General features: G+C 43.8%; 1 protein-coding gene across 1 annotated transcript; it reads left to right on the forward strand.

The window, feature by feature from the left end:
- Positions 1 to 13815: 13815 nt before the first annotated feature.
- Positions 13816 to 17409, forward strand: LOC110575569 (HLA class II histocompatibility antigen, DM alpha chain). The gene is made up of 5 exons (XM_021684540.2): positions 13816 to 13958; positions 15246 to 15530; positions 16152 to 16430; positions 16664 to 16792; positions 17151 to 17409. The coding sequence occupies exons 1-5, from the start codon at positions 13871 to 13873 to the stop codon at positions 17153 to 17155; spliced, it is 786 nt and encodes a 261-aa protein (XP_021540215.1). The 5' UTR covers positions 13816 to 13870; the 3' UTR covers positions 17156 to 17409.
- Positions 17410 to 20488: the final 3079 nt, after the last annotated feature.

A 20488-nucleotide genomic window follows, 5' to 3' on the forward strand; every position in this document is an offset into this window, starting at 1 on the left:
TTCTCTCAATGTTGAATAAATCCCATAAAAACCTAAGCATATTATGGTGATTCTTTCGCCACCTAAAGCAAACCTTTTACTTGTTTATAGCCAGTAATCTCTCCCTTGACCCTCAGTTATGGGTTCAAATCTTCACTCTAGTCCGTAACCCCTATTCCCCACCAATAGAACAGAAGAGCCAACCTGCGGGAGAACTCGCGATTTTTCATCTCTCTCCTATGAACTGGGCCTTGTCTGTAATCCTTCAGTACTGTACCAGAAGTCCTCTTCGGTTTAAGGAAATTCCTTTTCTTTAGACCTGGTCAACCTTATCTCTTACTCTAAAGCTATCCTCCATTTCGTTCCAATTGGCATTTTTAACTTCTTTCCTCAACTGGTTTGCCAGCCTCAAAAAAAAAGGAAAGAAAACCTTACCAATAACTGTCCACTTGTAGACTCTTTATTTACCTCTGAGCTACCCTGCACAGTCAAGACCTGAAAATACCTGAATTTTCCTCTCTCAGCCCCATTCCCACTCTTCAGCCCACTTCTTCCATTATTGGAAACTGTTCTGGCAGATGTCACCAAGGACCTCCTAATTGGCAAAGTCAGGATGCACTTTTCAGTTCTCACCTTACTTGACCTCTGAAACATTTGATATTTGATCACACTTCCTGGAATTCTCTACACCCATGATTTCTGTGGCCAGTCTCACCTGTTTCTTTTCTTAGTCTCAACTGTTCCTCTCTAGTCTCCTTCATGGACTCTTCTTTGGCCTCTTCCGATAGGTTGATGTTTGCCAGGGTTTTGCCTCAGTTTGCTTCTAGTTCTGTTCATCTTCTCTAAGTAATCTCACCCAATGGCTCCAAGCCTCTCAAATGTGTATCTTTACAGAGAGTTCAGAAGACTCTCCTGAGCTAAACTGGCTACTAAATATTACTGCTTGGATAACCCTTAGACACTTGAACAAGTTCAAAATTGATGCAATCTGTGCAAGCTAGATCTGCTTCTGTATTAACCTGGCTAATTGCAGCTATTCAGTCATAAAGCCTGGAATCTGGGAGCCCAATCTCAATTTCCCCCCCCCCCCCAACATTATATCCACAAGACTTACCATTTTGCCTCTCAAGTATTTACTGAATCACATTCTGTCATAGTCCTATCATCTGAGCTACATCAACAGCTTCCTAACTCATTTCCCTATCTCTAAAGCTGTCCTGTCCAATACAGTGGCCACTAGGCACATGTTGCTATTTAAATTAATACTAAATTCCTCAGTTCCTCAGTTGCACTAGTCACATTTCAAGTACTCATTAGCCACATGTGGCTAGGGGCTATCATAATGGACAGCAGGAATGATAGAACATTTCCATTATTGCAGAAAGTTCTATTGAACAGTACTGCTTTAGATTTTCTTCTCTGCCTCTGCCACAATAGTGCCAGGAGTGAGCTTTCCAAAATACAGCTCTGGCCATATGCTACTGTTTAAACCCTGTATTAATTCCTCATTGCCTGTGTGATAAAGTCCAAATACCTATGCTTACCAGAAAGTCCTGTCTGATTCACCAGTTTTGTGTCTAGCCACTTCCCCTTGGGCCCTATACTCCAGCCATAATGAACTATTCCCCAGACAGACCATTTTGGTTTATGCCTCTGTATTTTACACATACTGTTCTTTTACTTGGAATAAGCTTTTCTCCAATACATCTAAGCCCCAAATCCATCATCTAAAAAGCCTACTCTTGCCCCCCAAATTGAGCTGACTGCTCATTCCTTGGTGTCCCTTCCTCTTGTGATTGCACCTTTCATAGTGAATGGCATTTATGTGATTACATGTTTCTCTCCCTTACTAGACTTTGATCTTGAGAACTGGGTCATATTGTATTATTTTTTAAAAAAGTATCCACAGCTCTTGGCACAGTAACTGGCCAATGTGAGGTGCTTACAAAATGAACAAATGTTGAAGGAAATTGATTCTTAAATATGTGACTTAGATGAAATTGTAATGTGTATGTTTATGGGGCATCATTCATAGTATTGGGGAAATAATCATTTTAAGTCATAATCATTGCTGTCAAGTACATAACTGAGATTGGAATGGTGTGAGGAAAGACAGAAGCAGAACAGCACAGGCCATCTTCTAGATAGCAGTGCAGTCCAATCTGGCCAGAATAGAATATAAGCTATAAGAGGTAAAACAGGAGGAGAGAAGACTAGAAGATGAATTTATCTGAGGCAGTGTTGTAAAAGATTTCCAGTGCCATTAAGTTTGGACCAGGTGGGGAGTCACTTGAGAAATGACTTGATTGGGCGCCTGGGTGGCTCAGTTGGTTGAGCGACTGCCTTCAGCTCAGGTCATGATCCTGGAGTCCCGGGATCGAGTCCCGCATCGGGCTCCCTGCTCAGCAGGGAGTCTGCTTCTCCCTCTGACCCTCCCCCCTCTCATGCTCTCTCTCTCTATCTCATTCTCTCTCTCAAATAAATAAATAAAATCTTTAAAAAAAAGAGAGAGAAATGACTTGATCAATGTTATGTCGTTAGGTAAGAACCGTATCTTCACATTCCCGGTAGCTAGCACTATACCTGTTAATAAACACCAGATACAAATGTCAGGGCTTGAAAGGAGATGAGACCAGTGATAGCTCACATTTATTGAGTACTTGAAATGTGTTAGGACCTGTTATAAGTACTTCACATGTATTTTTTTTCTTTTTAAAATTGTATTTATTTATTTATTTATTTATTTATTTATTTATTTATTTATTTATTTAAGTCCTTGAGCAGGGGGAGGGGTAGAGGGAGAGGAAGACAGAGAATTCCAAGCAGGCTCCATGCTGAGTGTGGAGCCCGATGCAGGGCTCGATCTCACGACCCTGAGATCATGACCTGAACCAAAACCAAGAGTCCAAAGCTTAACCAGCTGAGCCACCCAGGTGCCCCAGTGCTTTACATGTATTAACTTTTTTAACTCGTATAACCTTATAAAGTAGATACTATTATTATCACCCCCATTTTTCAAATGAAGCAACTGAAGGAACAGATGTTAAATAATTTACTTGTGGTCAACTTTTAGTAAGTGATCCGAACTGGGATGTGAACCCAGGCAGTCTACCCGTGAATGGTCTGTTTTTCTGGTTGCTAGACACAGCAGGTAGTTTAAAATCTAGGACTGAAGTTGGAGAAAAAAAGATTAGGAGAGGTAGATTTGGGAGTCCTCTTTGAATTGGTGTTTGAATTAGTCATGCAGGTGGGTGAGATTTATAAGGGAGGAAGTATAAAATAATTTAGTTATGAGTCAAGGATTGAGCTTTGGGTTAGATCCTCATACAGGGAACAGAATAGGAAGTGGAACCACGGGAAGAGCATCAAACAAGAAGGAAAAGCAAAATGACATAATATGAAGGTGACAGAACAAGAGAGGGCCCCAGTGAGGACTTCATGTTTGTTGAATAAATGACTAATGCCATGGACTTCTTTGGCAGTCTGGTGGAGACTTAGGACCTTGTCTGACAATACTATTTGAAAACGCATAAATGAAATATACAATTACAGAATGTTTAAAGAAATGTGTGATGATCCAGTAATATGTGCTTCCATATTGATATAATACATGTGGTTCTTAAGTAACAAATAAAATGACTTATTGGCAGTTCTAACAACTCATTAATTATAGAGATATTTTGAGATGTCTATATGTGATATGAAAATATTAATTGATTATTTCTATTGATGACAACATTACAGGTACTGCTAGTACTACAAAGATTTATTTTCTACATTTCCTAAAATTAAATTTCAGTTAGATGTTATTGAAAATAAAAGTGACTTAAAAAAATTCCATCAAGGGGCGCCTGAGTGGCTCAGTCGTCAAGCGTCTGCCTTCGGCTCAGGTCATGATCCCAGGGTCCTGGGATCCAGCTCCACATCAGGCTCCCTGCTTGGCGGAAAGCCTGCTTTTCCCTCTCCTACTCCCCCTGCTTGTGTTCCCTCTCTCACTGTATCTCTCTGTCAAATAAATAAATAAAAATCTTAAAAAAAAAAAAGTTCATAGACCCCTGAATTTCGTGGCATGTGAACTGCAGGTTAAGAACCTTGTTCTGATTCAATGAGGAAGTGGGATTCTGCAGACAGGTATAAGGGAACAAAGGGGGAAAATTCACGGGTTGGTAATTGGGGGTCATGACTGATATTGGAGAACAGTTTCTGTAATCTGGGGTGGGAATACAGAGTCTAGGGAAATTGAAAACCCAGGCCAAGTAATCCAGACTGAATATAGTAGAAAGAAGGGAGCTATTTACGTTTTCTGAGAGGGGAAGTGAGAGCTACCTTTATAGGGAGATATATTTGGCAACAGTGTGCACCATGGATTGCCTTTGGGGAGACTGGAGGTAGGTCAGCTAGGAATCTTAGCATGCATCTACACATGAGACGAAAAGGAATAAAGTAGTCACAGTCTCAAGACTAACTATGCTTAGAAGAGGGCCCAAGCCTCCCCATCCATAAGATCCCATGTGGTCTTGCTTCTGCCTACCTCTGGCCTCATCTGCTCTCTTCCACTCGCTGATTATGCTCCAGCCACACTGATCTTCTTTCACTTCCTTGAAGGAGCCAGTCTTTTGCCTGTCTTAGTGGCTTATGCATGCTGTTCCCTCCACGGGAGCATTCTTCCTGCTCATCCTAACTCCTACTCACCCTTCAGATCCTATCTCAGTATCACTAGGTTCCCCACTCCGGTTGATCTTACTGATCTCAGTGCTTTTTCTTCATAGTACCTTTTACAATTTGCTTTTATAGGTTTGTTTGTATACTTGTTTAATGTCTCTATTTTCACTGGATTATAAGTTTGATGATAATAGATGTCTAGTGTTCAGCATCCTGCCAGGCCCATAGAGGGTGGTCAACACATATTTGCTAAATAAATAAACAAGTAAACAAACAAACCGACCTCTTTGAGCCACAGTTTTCTTGTTTATATATGGAATAAAAAATTCCAACCTTGTAGTTGGCAGAATTGCAACATCCTAATAAGGTAGCTACAAGAAAGAATGAACATGGATGTGAAGAGATATATTAAGATGGGAATGAGGGTAAATGGGAGGTGGATGACTAGCTTTGCTCTCTGAAATAGGAGGTGGAAGGGAGTAGGAAGAAAGTGGCAGTTGGCAAGGAGCTTGGGAAGGGCCTAGAATGGAATGGAAAGAGGGTGGGTCCCACAGGGAAGGCAGGGGGGATGAAAGTATTTGCAGAGTAGCCCAGAGGCATGCCTGTAAGACCTACTGTTGAAGTATCTGTGTTAGATGGGATTATCTATCATTCATCTAATGCTTGAAGGCTCTTCGGTCTTGGTTTCAACATCTTCAGTAACAGCACACTCATCCAGTGAGTAGCCACTGTTGGTGGGCCTTCTTGGTGGATGCTAAGAAAGTAAAAAAGAAAGACTAGGGCATGGTTCCTTAAGGATCCTGCAGTGAGGGTGAAGTGACTATGAAGCACATATATAAATCGAGTAATACAAGAAAAATGAAAAATGATGATAATGGCAGGCACAGAGTGCTGTGGAAGCATACAGAAGAGGCTACTAATCTCTGTTCCAGGTTCCAAGGCTTCCTGAGGGAGATGAGATTTCATCTCAAAGAACATATAGAAGTAGGTTAAATGGGATCCAGGTTGTTAAGGATTATACTAAGGAAAGCAGATTACAGACAATCATTGGGGGCTTTTATACAAAAGTATGATGTGATCAAATATGCATAATAAAAAAATTCCTCTGGCAGTACTAGAAAATAAAGCCGGAGACAGATCAAGAATAAGAAAGTTGTATGGGGCGCCTGGGTAACTCAGTCGGTTAAGCATTTGCCTTTGGCTCAGGTCATGATCCCAGGGTCCTGCCCACGTTGGGCTCCTGGCTCAGCGGGGAGTTGGCTTCTCCCTCTGCCCCTGCCCCTCCCTTGTGCTCATGCTCTCTCTTGCGTGCTCTCTCTCTCAAATAAATAAATAAAATCTTTTTCAAAAAAAGAATAAGAAAGTTGTAGTAATCCAGGAAAATGCAAGCAAATCAATGAAGGCTTGAACCGGTGGGAATGGGAAGAAAAGAGAGGACAGATGCAAGAGATATTAACGAGGTAGAATTGATAGGAGTTGGTAACCAATTGGGTGGGAAGGTTTGAGGAAGATGAAGTTGTCAAGGTTGACTCATAGATTTGTAGCTCAGATGACTGATTCGACAGTCAAGTTATTAGCTGAGGTCTTGAATATAGGAGTTAGAACTTGTTGGGAAGGGGGGGTGATGAGTTTAGTTTTGTAAATTTTTTTTTTGAAGATTTTATTTATTTATTTCAGAGAGAGAGAATGAGAGAGAGCACATGAGAGGGGGGAGGGGCAGGGGGAGAAGCAGACTCCCTGCTGAGCAGGGAGCCCGATGCGGGACTCGATCCTGGGACTCCAGGATCATGACCTGAGCCGAAGGCAGTCGCTTAACCAACTGAGCCACCCAGGCGCCCCTAGTTTTGTAGATTTTGAGACAGAGGTGCATTCAAGATAGTAATTGCTAAACTTAATTTTCTTATTAGAATTCATTGTTGAACCATCAATAGAGGTTTATGCATCATAATGTAAAATAGAAAACTCACTGGGGCACCTGGGTGGCTCAGATGGTTAAGCGTCTGCCTTGGCTCAGGTCATGATCTCCAGATCCTGGGATCAAGCCCTGCATTGGGGCTCCCTGCTCAGTAGGGTGTCTGCTTCTCCCTCTCCCTCTGCCTCTCCCCTCCACTCGCTCATTCTCTCTCTCTCAAATGAATAAATAAAATCCTTAAAAGAAAAGAAAACTCACCAATACTTTTGACATGACTGCAGTTTGGAAACCATAAGACACTCCTTTTCATTTAAAACTTACATTTTTGGGGCGCCTGGGTGGCTCAGTCATTAAGCGTCTGCCTTTGGCTCGGGTCATGATCCCAGGGTCCTGGGATCAAGCCCCGCATCAGGCTCCCTGGCTCAGCAGGAAACCTGTTTCTCCCTCTCCCACTCCCCCTGCTTGTGTTCCCTCTCTCTCTGTCAAATGAATAAAGAAAATCTTAAAAAAAAAAAAAACTTACATTTTTGAGATAATTGGGGAAAAATGAACACAGGTTGGTTTAAATGAAGTTAAACAATTGTTTTTAATTTTGTTGGTTGTGATGATAATATTGTATTATATTAAAAGAAAAGTTATTATCTTAGAAATATAATGACAGAATTTGTTTAAAATAGCCCAGAAAAAAAAAAAAAAGGATGTGGAACAGAATAGATGAAACAAAAGTGGAAGAATTTTAGAAGGTTGAAAAGTATTGAAACTCATGAGAGTACAATGAGAATTTACTAGATTCTTCTCTTCTATGTATGTTTGAAATTTTTTTTTTAAGATTTTATTTATTTATTTGAGAGAGAGAATGAGATAGAGAGCATGAGAGGGGGGAGGGTCAGAGGGAGAAGCAGACTCCCCATTGAGCAGGGAGCCCGATGTGGGACTCGTTCCCGGGACTCCAGGATCATGACCTGAGCTGAAGGCAGTCGCTTAACCAAGTGAGCCACCCAGGTGCCCCTGTATGTTTGAAATTTTTAAAAAATATTTTATTTATTTATTTTAGAGAGGGAGAGAGAGAGAGAGGGACAGTGGGGGAAGGAGCAGAGGGAGAGGGACAAGCAGACTCCATGATGAGCTGAGAGCCTGACATGGGCCTCCATCCCATGACCCTGAGATCATGACCTAAGCTGAAATCAAGAGTAGGAGCTTAACTGACTGAGCCACCCAGGCGCCCCTGTTTGAAATTTTTCATAGTAAAATTTAAAATAAAATTCTTTTAATCATAGATCCAAAGGAAGTCAGTTAGTGGAATGTAAATATTTTTATTATTAATAAATCAACATTGAATCATATTATGAGTATGTTTCAAATTTGTGGCAAGACTTGTGACAGACCAGAGATCATCAAGTAGAAGACATGTATCACCCAGGCAGTTAGTTGGGAAATGCTGCCTGAGCCTTAATACACAGATTTAACCTCATGCTTATGTCTCAGATGATCTCATGCAGTTGTCCAGGATGCCATATGCTGAAGATAGCTGTATTGGGGTGGTCTTGTTTCATGATGATTCTCCCTTCTCTGGAAATAACTCTGATACATAGGGGCGATATTGTGCCTGGCCACAGCTAATTGATCCAGAGATACACAGTAATACAAGCTGAGCCAGTCAGAATGTCTCTCCCAGTAATGTGAAACTTGAAAGATGTAGGCTGGAGGTCTTTAAAGGTGAGGCATAATTAACAGCAGCTCAACCCTTGGCTGCTAAGGCCCCTGAGGCTCCCCTTCCTGAGGCTAGCTTATTCCACTCTTCTTTGATTTCATGAACTAGCTCAGTATCCTTCCAGTAAATTGCCATTTTAAAAGTTAAGTTAGCCAGAATTGGTTTCTACTGCCTACATCTCAAAGAACTTTATTCAATGTAATAAATGGTTACATAATAAAATTATTATGTAAATGTATTTGGTATCTTATTACCTCTGTGAGGAAATAAATTTAAACACAGAACGTTGTTAGTATCAAATTTACATTTGAAAAAATTTCTTGAGGGACACTTTTGTGGCGAATACAGTTTGAGAACTGCTGTGGGGGTCAAGTGGAGAGGCCTATAGGCAGTTGGGTATCTGGGTAGTATGGAACTCAGGGCAAGATCTGAGCTCAAGGGGTAAATTTGGAAGACATCAGCAAATAGGTGGCAGCTGAAGGCATGCCATCCAGGACAAATGTAGTGTAAGAAGAGAAAAGATTAATAAAAAAAAAAAAAGAGAGAGAAAAGATTGAGGACAAAACTCCAGGGAACACCAACTCTTTTTTTTTTTTAATTTTTTTTTTTTTAAAGATTTTATTTATTTGACATAGAGAGAGAGATAGAGAGCACAAGCAGGGGGAGCGGCAGGCAGAGGGAGAAACAGGCTCTCTGCTGAGCAGGGAGCCTGATGCGGGGCTCGATCCCAGGACTCTGGGATCGTGACCTGAGCCGAAGGCAGCTGCTTAACTGACTGAGCCACCCAGGCGCCCCGGGAACACCAATTCTTAAGAAAGGAGTCCACAAAGAAGACAGAGAAGAGGACACCAGAGAAGTGGGAGGAAAAACTAGGAGAGAGTGCCATTCGGGATGCCAAAAAATAGGCCATTTTAGGAAGGAGGGTATGGTCAACAGTGTCAAATGTTGCAAAGAGTCCGTTTGATTTAACTACACAAAAATGTTGGCGAACAGTCTCATTGTTGAGGGTTATGGATTAAATGGCAAGTATAAAAGTAGAAATATGGGAACCCGTACCTTTTTCAGGAAATTTGGCCTTCTAGGAAAAATAAATGGGGCAGTACTAGAAAGGGATGGGAGAGCTGTGTTAGAAAGCCATGGCCTACTGGATTTACAGGAGGCATTATTTTCAGGGACATTCGATCTAATGACCGAAATAAACAGTGAGTTACTGGGATACAGAACCCGTTGCCTTGCTCCTCTCATGCACAATTACTACTTCCCCAAACTAATTAGACATTCTTCTTGAGAGATCTGTTACAGAACTTGTTGGAGAGTTCTGACAGGAAAAATTGCATAGAGGGAAGGGTAGTCGTAACTGTTTGGACTTGTTACTATTTATACTGGGAGAGAAAAAGAGTTAACTACACCTCGCCAGAGTCTTGAGGATATGTGGTTATATATCTGCCCACCCTGATCTTGTCCACACGCAATCTGTGGAGAACTTGGACCCTTTTGTCTCTTTCCTCCCACCCAGAGTAGTTGCAGTGTCTGCTACCTGTTCCTAGCCTTCCCACCCCCCAGTCTTCTTCCTCCTGTTCCCCCTCAGACCTCCTTCCAAACAATCTGTCCTATCTGGGCCACAATGTATTCATTAACCCATTGCCACTCCCAAGGGGGAATGGAGCCCTTCTTTGGTTTATTTTGAGCCCCCCATCCCAATTCTGACCACACACAGAGAACGGTGTTCAGAAAACTATGGTATGGAGCAAAATCCAGCCCACCATCTTTTACGTGACTCGAGAACTAAGAAAAATGGTTACATTTTTAAATGGTTGCAAGAAAAGCAAAAGAAGAATGATGTCATAAAAATGATACGAAATTTACACTTCAGTGTCCATAAGTGAAAAAGAAGGTTAAGAACAAAACTCCAGGGAACACCACCACTTAAAGAGTAACTGAAAGGAAGTGGCCCACGAAGGAGACTGAGAAGGTGATGCCCGGGAAGTGGGAGGAAAAGCAGGGAGGAAACCAGTGTAGCCACGCTCTTTCATTGACATGTTGCCTGTGGCTGTTTTTGGGCCGCAGCTGAGTACACAAGACAGAGATGAGTGGCCCACAAAGCCTCAAGTAGTTAGTATCTGGTCCTTTACAGAAATTTGCCCATCCCTGGTTTAGACTCCAGGTGGCTTGTGTGCTCTCTGTCTCCCCCTATAGTCCTGGTGATGTCATAAACTTCCTTTCTGCTTCCCCCAGGGGCCTGAATCTTCCCACCGCAGCAACTGCTGATGGGTTAATCCACAAAGAGTGGGACATTGGGAGAATGTTGTTTTCTGGAGTGTAATACAATGGTTTCCAAACCCTACCCCAGCCTTGGCACTCTGCCTGCCCCCACCACACACAGGCTCGCATGTGTGTTCACACATTAGTGTTTCAGAATATCCAGGAGGTCATGGGGTTGTTTTTTGGGTTTGGCTATTATTGCTGCTGTTATTTATTTTTCAAAAGGGAGTATGGATTTTGAAAGTCTGAGAAATACTGAGGGACCATATCCACATAGATTAATTTCTAAGATTACTTAATTGCCACATTAGATGTTTCTCACTGCCTCTTCCCCCACCCCTTCTGTCTTTCTCTCTTTTTCTTCTCTATTAGACTTCCAGCATATACAGTGACAGTTTCTTCCTCACCTCCCACTTGCTTCTTAGCCCACCACAATCTGGAGTCAACTCCCACTACAACACTGAAACTGCTCTCAATACATTTGTCAACCATTTCATAATTACCAAATCTAAGGACACTTCTATTCCTTCCTTGACTTCTGGGAAGCACTTTATAATGCCGACCGTGTCCTTCTTTATAGAACACCTCTGCTTCTCTGAATCTGCTTCTTCCTTGTTCTTCTCTTAGCTCTCATAACCATCAGGCTGCCCCTGGTGTCACTAGATTCCTACAAATTAGTCCATGTCTGTGTACTGGTTATTTTCTGGTGTCAGTACCCCGCTCGCCCTCCTATACTGTGTTCTGGACTGCTCGGCCTAGGCGTCTGTAAGGTATGCACTTCCCAGGTTTCCTAGACAGTTGGCTTCCTGTTAGATTCTCTCAGTAGGAGGCATTGGCAGGAGATAAGAAGGCAGAGAAACCGAGATGCTTCCTGCTTTAGTTTCTAACAGAGTGGCAGTTGTTGGTAGATATGGCAGCAGCAAGAATGGGTGATTCTGGACTCCAGCCTCCTAGGTAGAGAAAGCACCTTCTCAGTGATCCAGCCTTGAAGAAGATGGAACCTTTTTAGCAGATCCAGAACCTGCTATGATGGTGTCTGTCCCAGGGCAACAGCAGGTGTAGACAGGGATTCTGTATCAGGGGCAATAGGAGCTTCTGATTTCTAGGTATTCCTCTTTCCTATTTTGCCTCCAGACACATGCTTTTTCTTTTTGCACTTCTTGCCCTTTTAATACTGTTGTAACCAATTTTCTATAATAAATTCTCTCAGTCTGGAAGACCTAGAGTGGTTCTATCTTCCTGACTAGATCCTGGATGATAAGTGGTAAGAGGTTAGGGTTGGAACCCATGCAGACTTATGTCCTTGTGTCACTTCCTGCTCCGTCTGCACAGTCTACTTGCAGTCTATCCACCACTTCTGCTTCAACATTTGTGCTGAGGACTCCCAAATTGAGTTTTTTCAGCCCCTACCTGAGATCCATACCCGTATACCTCAAGTCTCCTGCGTGGCTCTTCCACTGGCATCTCAGATTCGACATGTACAACACTACTCATTCTCTTCTTCATCAAATTTGCTTCTATGGCATTCTTTTCTATTTCAACGTAGTCCGTTACTGACCATCCATCCAGCCACCCAATCTAGAAATCTTAGTGTTAGCCTTGACCCCTCCACTGGGCTAATCAGTAGCCAAGCCCTTTATTTATTTATTTTTATTTATTTTTTAAGATTTTATTTATTTATTTGTCAGAGAGAGAGAGAGAGAGCACAAGCAGGGGGAGTGGGAGAGAGAGAAGCAGGCTCCCTGCTGAGCAAGGAGCCCGATGTGGGACTCGATCCCAGGACTCTGGGATCATTACCTGAGCCGAAGGCAGCTGCTTAACCGACTGAGCCACCCAGGCATCCCATTAGTAGCCAAGCCCTTTAGATTCTATTTCCTAATTATCTCAATATTCTATTCCCTCCATCTCCTCTGTTCATGACTTAATTCAGGCTCTTATCATTTCTCACCTAAATTATTGCTATATTGCTAAAAAAGAGTCGTGTGTGGGTGTGTGCAACTTTTTATTTTGATGCAATATACTATAGACTCTGACCAGCAGTTTTAGCTCAATTTTCCAAGCTCCAGTCCATCCTCTGCAATGTCAGACCAATTTTTCTAAAATTCAAAATAATTGTGTCACTCCTCAGTTTTAATATCTCTAAAAGCCAGACCCTCTTTGTGGTATAACATGGCCTATGTGATCTGGCTCTTGCTTAAATTTCTAGCTCATCTTGACACCCCCCCCACACCCCACTACCAAACAGGAACACAATCAGTAGCCTCTACACCATTCACATGCAACCACATAGAGGTCTCCAAGGGAGGGAGCTCTGAATGCCTTTGACCTTCACATATTCGCCTACCCCTTGCCCTAGAATGCTTTTCTCTTCCTTTGTTTTCTGCTGGTCAAATTGTTGTTTTTTTTTTTTTTTTTTTTAAGATTCTTAGAAGCCTTGATTATGTTCCACCTCTACTACTTTCAAAACACTTGGCACATTCTTTTTATTTTTTAAAAATATTTTATTTATTTAAGAGAGAGAGAGAGAGAGAGAGAGATCATGAGCAGGGGGGAGGTGTAGAGGGAGAAACAGACTCCTCGCTGAGCAGGGAGCTGGACAGGGGACTAGATCCCAGGACTCTGGGATCATGACTGGAGCCAAAGGCAGGCACTTAACCAACTGAGCCACCCAGGCGCCCTGACTTGGCACAGTCTTGTTTGAATACATTACATTGTTGTGTAATGATTTATTCATCCCCCTCCCCCCGCAAGTAGACTTTAAGCTCTTTGAAGGGAGGAATACCCTTTATTCATCTTTGTATTTCTAGCTCTGGACCCAATACTAGCACTTACTAAATTTTCCATGTATTTCTGCAGAACGATTTAGAGCTAATGCCTGATGGATACCTTTCAGAGAGAGAAAGAGGAGGGAGGGCTGGAGGGAGGAGGAGGCGGGGTCTGAAGAGCCCTGGGAGTTTGGCGTGGGAAGAGGAGCTTCCCCATTGCCGCGTTCTGCCAGGAGGTTGTGCTGCTCTGAAGAGCCCATTACCTAGGTTACAGGCGGAAGCTGACAGCTTGATACTAAAGAGGGATCCCCAGCAGGAGGCAGACATCCCTCCATTGTCTTCCCAGCCCAGTTACACACCCGACTCCCGCCCGGTTAAAGAGCCAAGTCTTGAGGAGGTTGCCGGCCCCGCGTCTCTCCCCAGCGACTGATGATGTTGAACCCTACACTTCCGTGATTGGTTTAGCCAAACGATAAGGGCAACTATTGGAAGCAGCGGGCGGAACATGATCTGGGGAAGCAGTTTGGGGCCCGGGGTCCACTGGCTGGTAGCTCTTAGCCCACGGTGTGGTGTGAAGCTATGGATCATGAGCAGAGGCGGGGAGCTGCACTGCTAAGGCTGTTACACCTCCTGTGGTTGCTGCCCTACTCCCGGACCGCCCCTGAAGGTATGACAGTCCCTCTCGTTTACTCCAATCCTGACCGCTTAGAGCCGGGGGAGCCACTCAGAGCATTTGAAGTCTCCTTTGCATTTGAAGCCCTGTACTTTGTAAGTGGCGCGGGAAGTATTATGAAGTAGTGGCAACAATAGCAGAATTGGGAAAGAGATCAACTATGGATGGATGGCAAACAATGTCAGAGGTGCTTTATATATTCCCCTTAAGACAATCTCTTGAAACAGAGATTATTATATCCATTTTACAGATGGAAAAAAATGAGACTCAGACTCTAAGTAACGTGGTCAAACTCACACAGTTGGAAGGGGGGCAGAGCTGGGATTTGAGCAAAGCAAATATTATTTCACTGTCCTATTTAGTCGTCTGCCCTGCACTCCGTCATCAACTCATCTTGGTGGTTCTTGAAAAGTCTCTTAACTTTATTGGTCCTTAGTTTCCTTCTTTGTAAAGGACGGGGCAGAATGGGAGAATAATCTGGAAGATCCCTCTTCCTCTAAATATCTATTACTCTAGGTATTGAGTTTCACGCTAGTGTGTGTGGGGGGGAAGATTCTTGCCAGGAATTTCAAAGAATAGAGATTATTTCCTGCAACTTTAGGTCCCCCAGTCCTGTCATTGCAGGGGCTGGAGGGTTGAGGGAGGTGAAGGCGTTTTCAGAGAGGTCTGGTGCTAATGAAGTGGCTGAAGAGAAGCCTGGAGATTGGTTTTTTCAGCTTACGGTGCTGTCTGGGGGTAAGACAGACACTGTGTAGTGTCATTTGTGGCTTGGGGAGGCCGTGACCATTCCTTTACCCTCCCTTCTAAGACTGGGGAACCCACCCAAGGCCTTCAACGTCAGTACGGTGGCCTTCTGTGGATTAGACGAAGATATCTTTTTTGGGAAGGATGCAGCCCTGTGCCAGGATGCGTGGCTTGGGGAGCAGAGTGCAGGCCCGAGATTTCAACTTCCAACAACTTCCTTGGCCAGATGCCTTTGTGCAGCACACAAACACGCAACCAACATTGGGACTCCGAATCTGTCACTTTAGACAGTAGACCTTTTTTACGTTTTACAACTTTAGACGGTGGGCCTTTTTATGGGCAGGGGAAGTTTGGAGAGATCCTGTAATATCTTCTTCACCCCCACTGGGAGAGAGAGCCTGAGAGCCTAAGTAACAGACACAAAAAGGGGTTACACCCGAAGCCTACCCCCTCTGCCTGAAGCAGGCCTTGCTGTTTTCTAAGCTAAAGGGGAGGAGGAGAGTCCCCCCTCCCTGACTCACCCTGTCTCCTCTGCAGCTCCTACCCCAGCGTGGCGGGATGAACTGCAAAACCACACGTTCCTGCACACGATATACTGCCAGAACTGGAGTCCCAGCATCGGCCTCTCGGAAGCCTATGATGGGGACCAGCTTTTCTCCTTCAACTTTTCCCAGAACACCCGAGTGCCTCGCCTGCCTGAATTTGCTGACTGGGCTCAGAAGCCTGGAGATACTTCCACGATTTTCTTTGACAAAGAGTTCTGCCAAGCTATGGTCCAGAAAATAGGACCCAAACTCGAAGGGCAAATCCCTGTGTCTAGAGGTCAGGGGTGTTTCTGGTGGTGCGGGGAGGGGCTGCATCCTTAACCTCCTCAACCTGTGCGCTGAATTATTCCCTTTCACACCAGTCCCCTCATCTAATGCCTTCTGGGTCTCCCCTTACCAGCTATGGTCTGCACTCTGTTTTTGTTGTGGGGCAAAGACATGTGCCTAGGACATAGTAGGTGTTCAGAGCTATTTATTGAACTTGATGAATGCAACAGGGACCAATTGTTGCCTACTGAATATTAATTAGAGCTTGTGTTGCTATGCTCAGTGGGATGGAAGGGAAGAAAGGAAGTATCCTAAGATGCGTCTGTGTTTGAATAAGAAGACAGCATGTGATTAGATGCCCGTGTGAAGTCTAGACAGGAAGCCCTGCAGGAAGTCAGGGTGGAGGGTCCCAGAGTAGCCTGAGTTTGGCTCTGCCTCTAGGTCCAGGTCTCATTCTTGCCTGGAGGAAGACCTCCCTTCAAGCCCCAGCTCCTCCCTCATCTCTTCTCCCAAAGCCCATCCCGACAGACACTGTCTCTGTCCTCTCCTCTGTATGCCACGCCCTTTCCAAACTCAGGGGTACCATCTAAACTAGTTACTTCTTTCCCTCACACCTCAATCCTCCCACCAGGGTTTCCTATTGTTGACGTGTTCACCCTGAAGCCCCTGGAGTTTGGCAAGCCCAACACCCTGGTCTGTTTTGTCAGTAATCTCTTCCCACCCACGTTGACGGTGAACTGGCGGCATCACTTGGACCCTGTGGAAGGAATCGGGCCCACTTTTGTGTCTGCGGTTGATGAACTCAGCTTCCAGGCCTTTTCTTACTTAAACTTCACACCAGCACCCTCTGACCTATTCTCCTGCATCGTGACTCATGAGATTGACAGCTACACAGCAGTTGCCTATTGGGGTGAGAACTTTCTCCTTGGAAGCCTGCTTCCTTTTGGGGGCAAAAAAGGATGGACCCATGGAAGGGCCTTCTTCTTCTACTTGGACTTTGTTGAAGTCCATTCCCACCCTGAGCAACTTTAATTTTTCATGCCTCTGTTTCTCCTGTTTCATCCCAGACACCCATGTAATTCCCCCAGGTGGGGGGGCTCACCGACCAAGTCTCCAGGCTGACCTGCTCCCCTTTTTCTCCAGTGCCCCATAATGCGCTGCCCTCTGACCTTCTGGAGAATGTGCTGTGTGGTGTGGCCTTTGGCTTGGGTGTGCTGGGCATCATTGTTGGCTTAGTCCTCATCATGTATTTCCGAAAGCCTTGCTCAGGTGGTAAGTCAGAGCGTCTGGAGTGGGTGGGTGAACCATGGGAGCCACATACAGCGGGGCGTGTGGGGGCATGCCCAGGGTCATCCTGCAGTATGGGGAGGCCTTTGGGTGGGGAGGCCTGAGTCAGGCACCATGAACATCCTCCCAGTTGGGGTCCCAGTTACACACACACACAGTTATCAGATCACAGGCATGGCTTTGAGTGGGAGAGGAGTGATATGGGGAGTTGTAGGAGGGGTGCTTGGAGATGACTTGGGGCCAAGGAGAGATCAACTTGTCTAGGATATGCAGCAGGCAGGGAGGGGCCTTTGGGGAGTAGGGGGGTCCCCCGATGGCTTCCCTCCATCCTTCTCCTCCTCAGATTGATTCTTCCCGACCAGAGTCTGGTGCCAGCAGTGTCGATCATGCATGCAGCGGGAGATCAGGTTTCCCATATCCAGCCCAAGATCTCTCCTTCTCCGAGCAGGAGTCCTTGGGACGGCCCGGGGGGTGTGCACGTGCGCGTTTATACAGATTTCTCAGCTGGGGGCTCTGCTGTCCCCGGGCTTGCACCCAGGGGAACCCAGAGTGGCTTTCCTATCACTACCACATTCCTTCCCACTTCAGGGCAATAAATCTTATTTCTTAATATTGCGTGGATTGTCATTTCAAATTCAACACGTAACCTGAACGTGGCTTGCCCTCATTAGGGAGGGAAATGGGGAAACCCCTAGCTCCTCCACTGACTCCTGTTCCCTGCTCTCAGCACCATACGATGGCTTTTACTCCTATCAGTTTGTGCAAAATACTTGAAAAATGAGGGCAGAGCTACTTTCTGATAATCTGCTCACAAAATGGTGGAGGAAGCTGATTGCAGATTTTTTTTTTTTTTTTCATTTTACTGGTTGTGAAAATATTTATGGCTAGTAGAGGCTGCCTTGAGAAATATGTAACATTTCATAAGACAAATTCATTTTTTAAAAAGATTTATTTCTTTATTTTAGAGAGAGAGGGAGAGAGGGAGAGAGGGAGAGAGAGTGTGCACAGGCTTGAGAGAGCGTAGGGGGAAGGAGCAGAGGAAGAGTCTTAAGCAGATTCCATGCTGAGCGCAGAGCCCCATGTGGGGCTAGATCTCACCATCCTGAGACCATGACCTGAGCGGAAACCCAGAGTCAGCTGCTCAACTGACTGCACCACCCATCCACCCCAAACAAATTTATTTTTATTTTTCTCAGTATTTTTTGATTAGGCAAATGACTTACAAATTTATTTATTTTTTAAAAATAAATCAGTTTATTTAAACTAAAATAAACACCAAAGTCATTTCATTAATTTCTCCCCTGACCCCTGCAACCACCAATTTGTTCTCCATATCTATGAATTCTTTTTTTTCTATTTTGATTTTTAATTTTTTTTTTAGATTCCACATATAAGAGAGATTGTATGTATCTGTCTTTCTCGTTTGACTTATTTCACTTCACATAATGCCCTTGGGATCCATTCATGTTGCCACAAATGGAAGAGTTTCCTTTTTTTTTTTGTAATAGCTGAATAACATTTCACTGTTACGTGTGTTATATGTGTCCAGCCATATGGATATGTTACCATCCAGCTACTAATCGGCACTTAGGTTGTTTCCATGCCTTGGCTATTGTAAACAATGCTGAATGAACATGGGGGTGCATATATCTTTTTGAGTGAGTGTTTTCATTTTCTTTGGATAAATACCCAGGAGTGGAATTGCTGGATCATATGGTAGTTCTATATTTAATTTTTTGAGGAACCTCCATACTGTTACTGACCGCTTGTGCGGTCTGTAGGTAGGACTGTAAATTGGTGCAGCCACTATAGAAAACAGTGTGGAGGGGACACCTGGGTGGCTCAGTCAGTATCTGCCTTCGGCTCAGGTCATGATCCCAGGGTCCTGGGATCGAGTCCCGCATTGGGCTCCTTGCTCAGTGATAAGCCTGCTTCTCCCTCTGCCTGTCGCTCCCCCTGCTTGTGCTCTCTCTCTCTCCCTCTCGTTCTCTGACAAATAAATAAAATCTTAAGAAAAAAAAAAACAGTGTGGAGGCCCCTTCTTGTATTTATTGCCATCATTTTAGGATAATATATCTTCTCAAAACAGCTTTGAAAGAGTGACCTTAATTTGAAAAGGAAAAAAACCCGAGGACTTAGGTGTAAGGTAATTCTCTTTTTTCTGATGAGTAGTTTTGGGTGGAAAAGCTTTGCCTTATATTTATCTGGCCATATATGATATTTCACTATGCTTTCTTCCATTTGTGTTATTGTTTTCCTTTCACATTTAGATCTTTATTGATTGGAATTTTTCCATATGATGGGAATAAGGATACAACTTTCTTTTCCTCCAAATAGTAAATTGATCTTCTTAATATCATTTACTAAATATTCCATTTATTCCCAGGGATTTTATACCAAGTTTCCCTATATGCATGGATTTGTCTCTGAATTGTTCAGTCCATTGGTTTGTCAGTTCCTATATCAGTATCATATTGTTTTAATTATTATGGCTTTTCATATGTTTTATTATTTGGCAGGGCTGGTTTTCATTTCTTTATCACTCACCTCTCCCAATACCCAAAGTCCCATTTTGCTCTTCTTTATCAAAATTGTCTGATACTCATGGATTTGATTTCCGTGCACATTTTAGAATCACTTTAACAAGTTCTCCCCAAGCCCTGCTATGATTTGGCTAGGACAGCATTTAGGTTAGTGATATGGGGAGAAATTGACTTCTTTGTTGTTAGGATGCCCCATCCATGAATATGTCTCTTCACTTTCTGAGGTGTTCATTTATGTAGTTTAATAAAGTTTTCCCTCTTAATCATAAAGTTCTTATACTTTTTAATGTTAATTTCTAAACATGCTATGGTTTTTATTACTATTATAAATGGCTAGCAATGTTCAATTATTTTCTGATTATTAGGAGCATAGAATTTAGAATCATAAATCCTCAGTTCAAGTCATGGTTCTTTTTTTTTTTTTAAGATTTTATTTATTTATTTGAGAGAGAGAGAATGAGAGAGAGAGAACACCTGAGAGGGGATAGGGTTAGAGGACGAAGCAGACTCCCTGCCGAGCAGGAAGCCGGATGCGGGACTCGATCCCGGGACTCCAGGATCATGACCTGAGCCGAAGGCAGTCGCTTAACCAACTGAGCCACCCAGGCGCCCCAAGTCCTGGTTCTATTACTTAGTGTCTGAGTAAGGCTGGACAGTTGCTAACCTCCCTCTGCCTCCATTTTCTCATAGTTAAGATGGGGATGATAACATCATTCAAGAGTTGTGGTGGCAAATCAGGTAGAATATCCCCTAGCCGTGCAAGTCATTTGGCTGCAGGATGGAAGGATGATGGGCTAGTTACCCCAACTGTAACCCCAAGATCGGGGTCTGGAGAGTGAATCCTGTAGAGAAGAGGGAGTGGGAGGACAGAGGTGAGGTGGGGGTGGGAGGGATGAGGTTGGACAGACTGGGAAGTAAGGTAATCTGGGCAGGGTGCAGGTGTGTGTAGTTTTGAGGAGACACTGAAGGAAGTCACAAATGTGGTCTCATGCTATGGGTTTTAGATTGCAAGTGATTGAATGGTTGAACAATTTTTGAGTTTATAAAATTGAGGCTTGAGTTGAAACCATCTGTCCAGAAGAGGAACCTGAGAGCTTACAGTGAGCGCCAGAAGGAAGTACCTAGAAGCGATTTATTA

The sequence above is a fragment of the Neomonachus schauinslandi genome, chromosome 8 (genome assembly GCF_002201575.2).
Source record: "Neomonachus schauinslandi chromosome 8, ASM220157v2, whole genome shotgun sequence".
Taxonomy (NCBI): domain Eukaryota; kingdom Metazoa; phylum Chordata; class Mammalia; order Carnivora; family Phocidae; genus Neomonachus; species Neomonachus schauinslandi.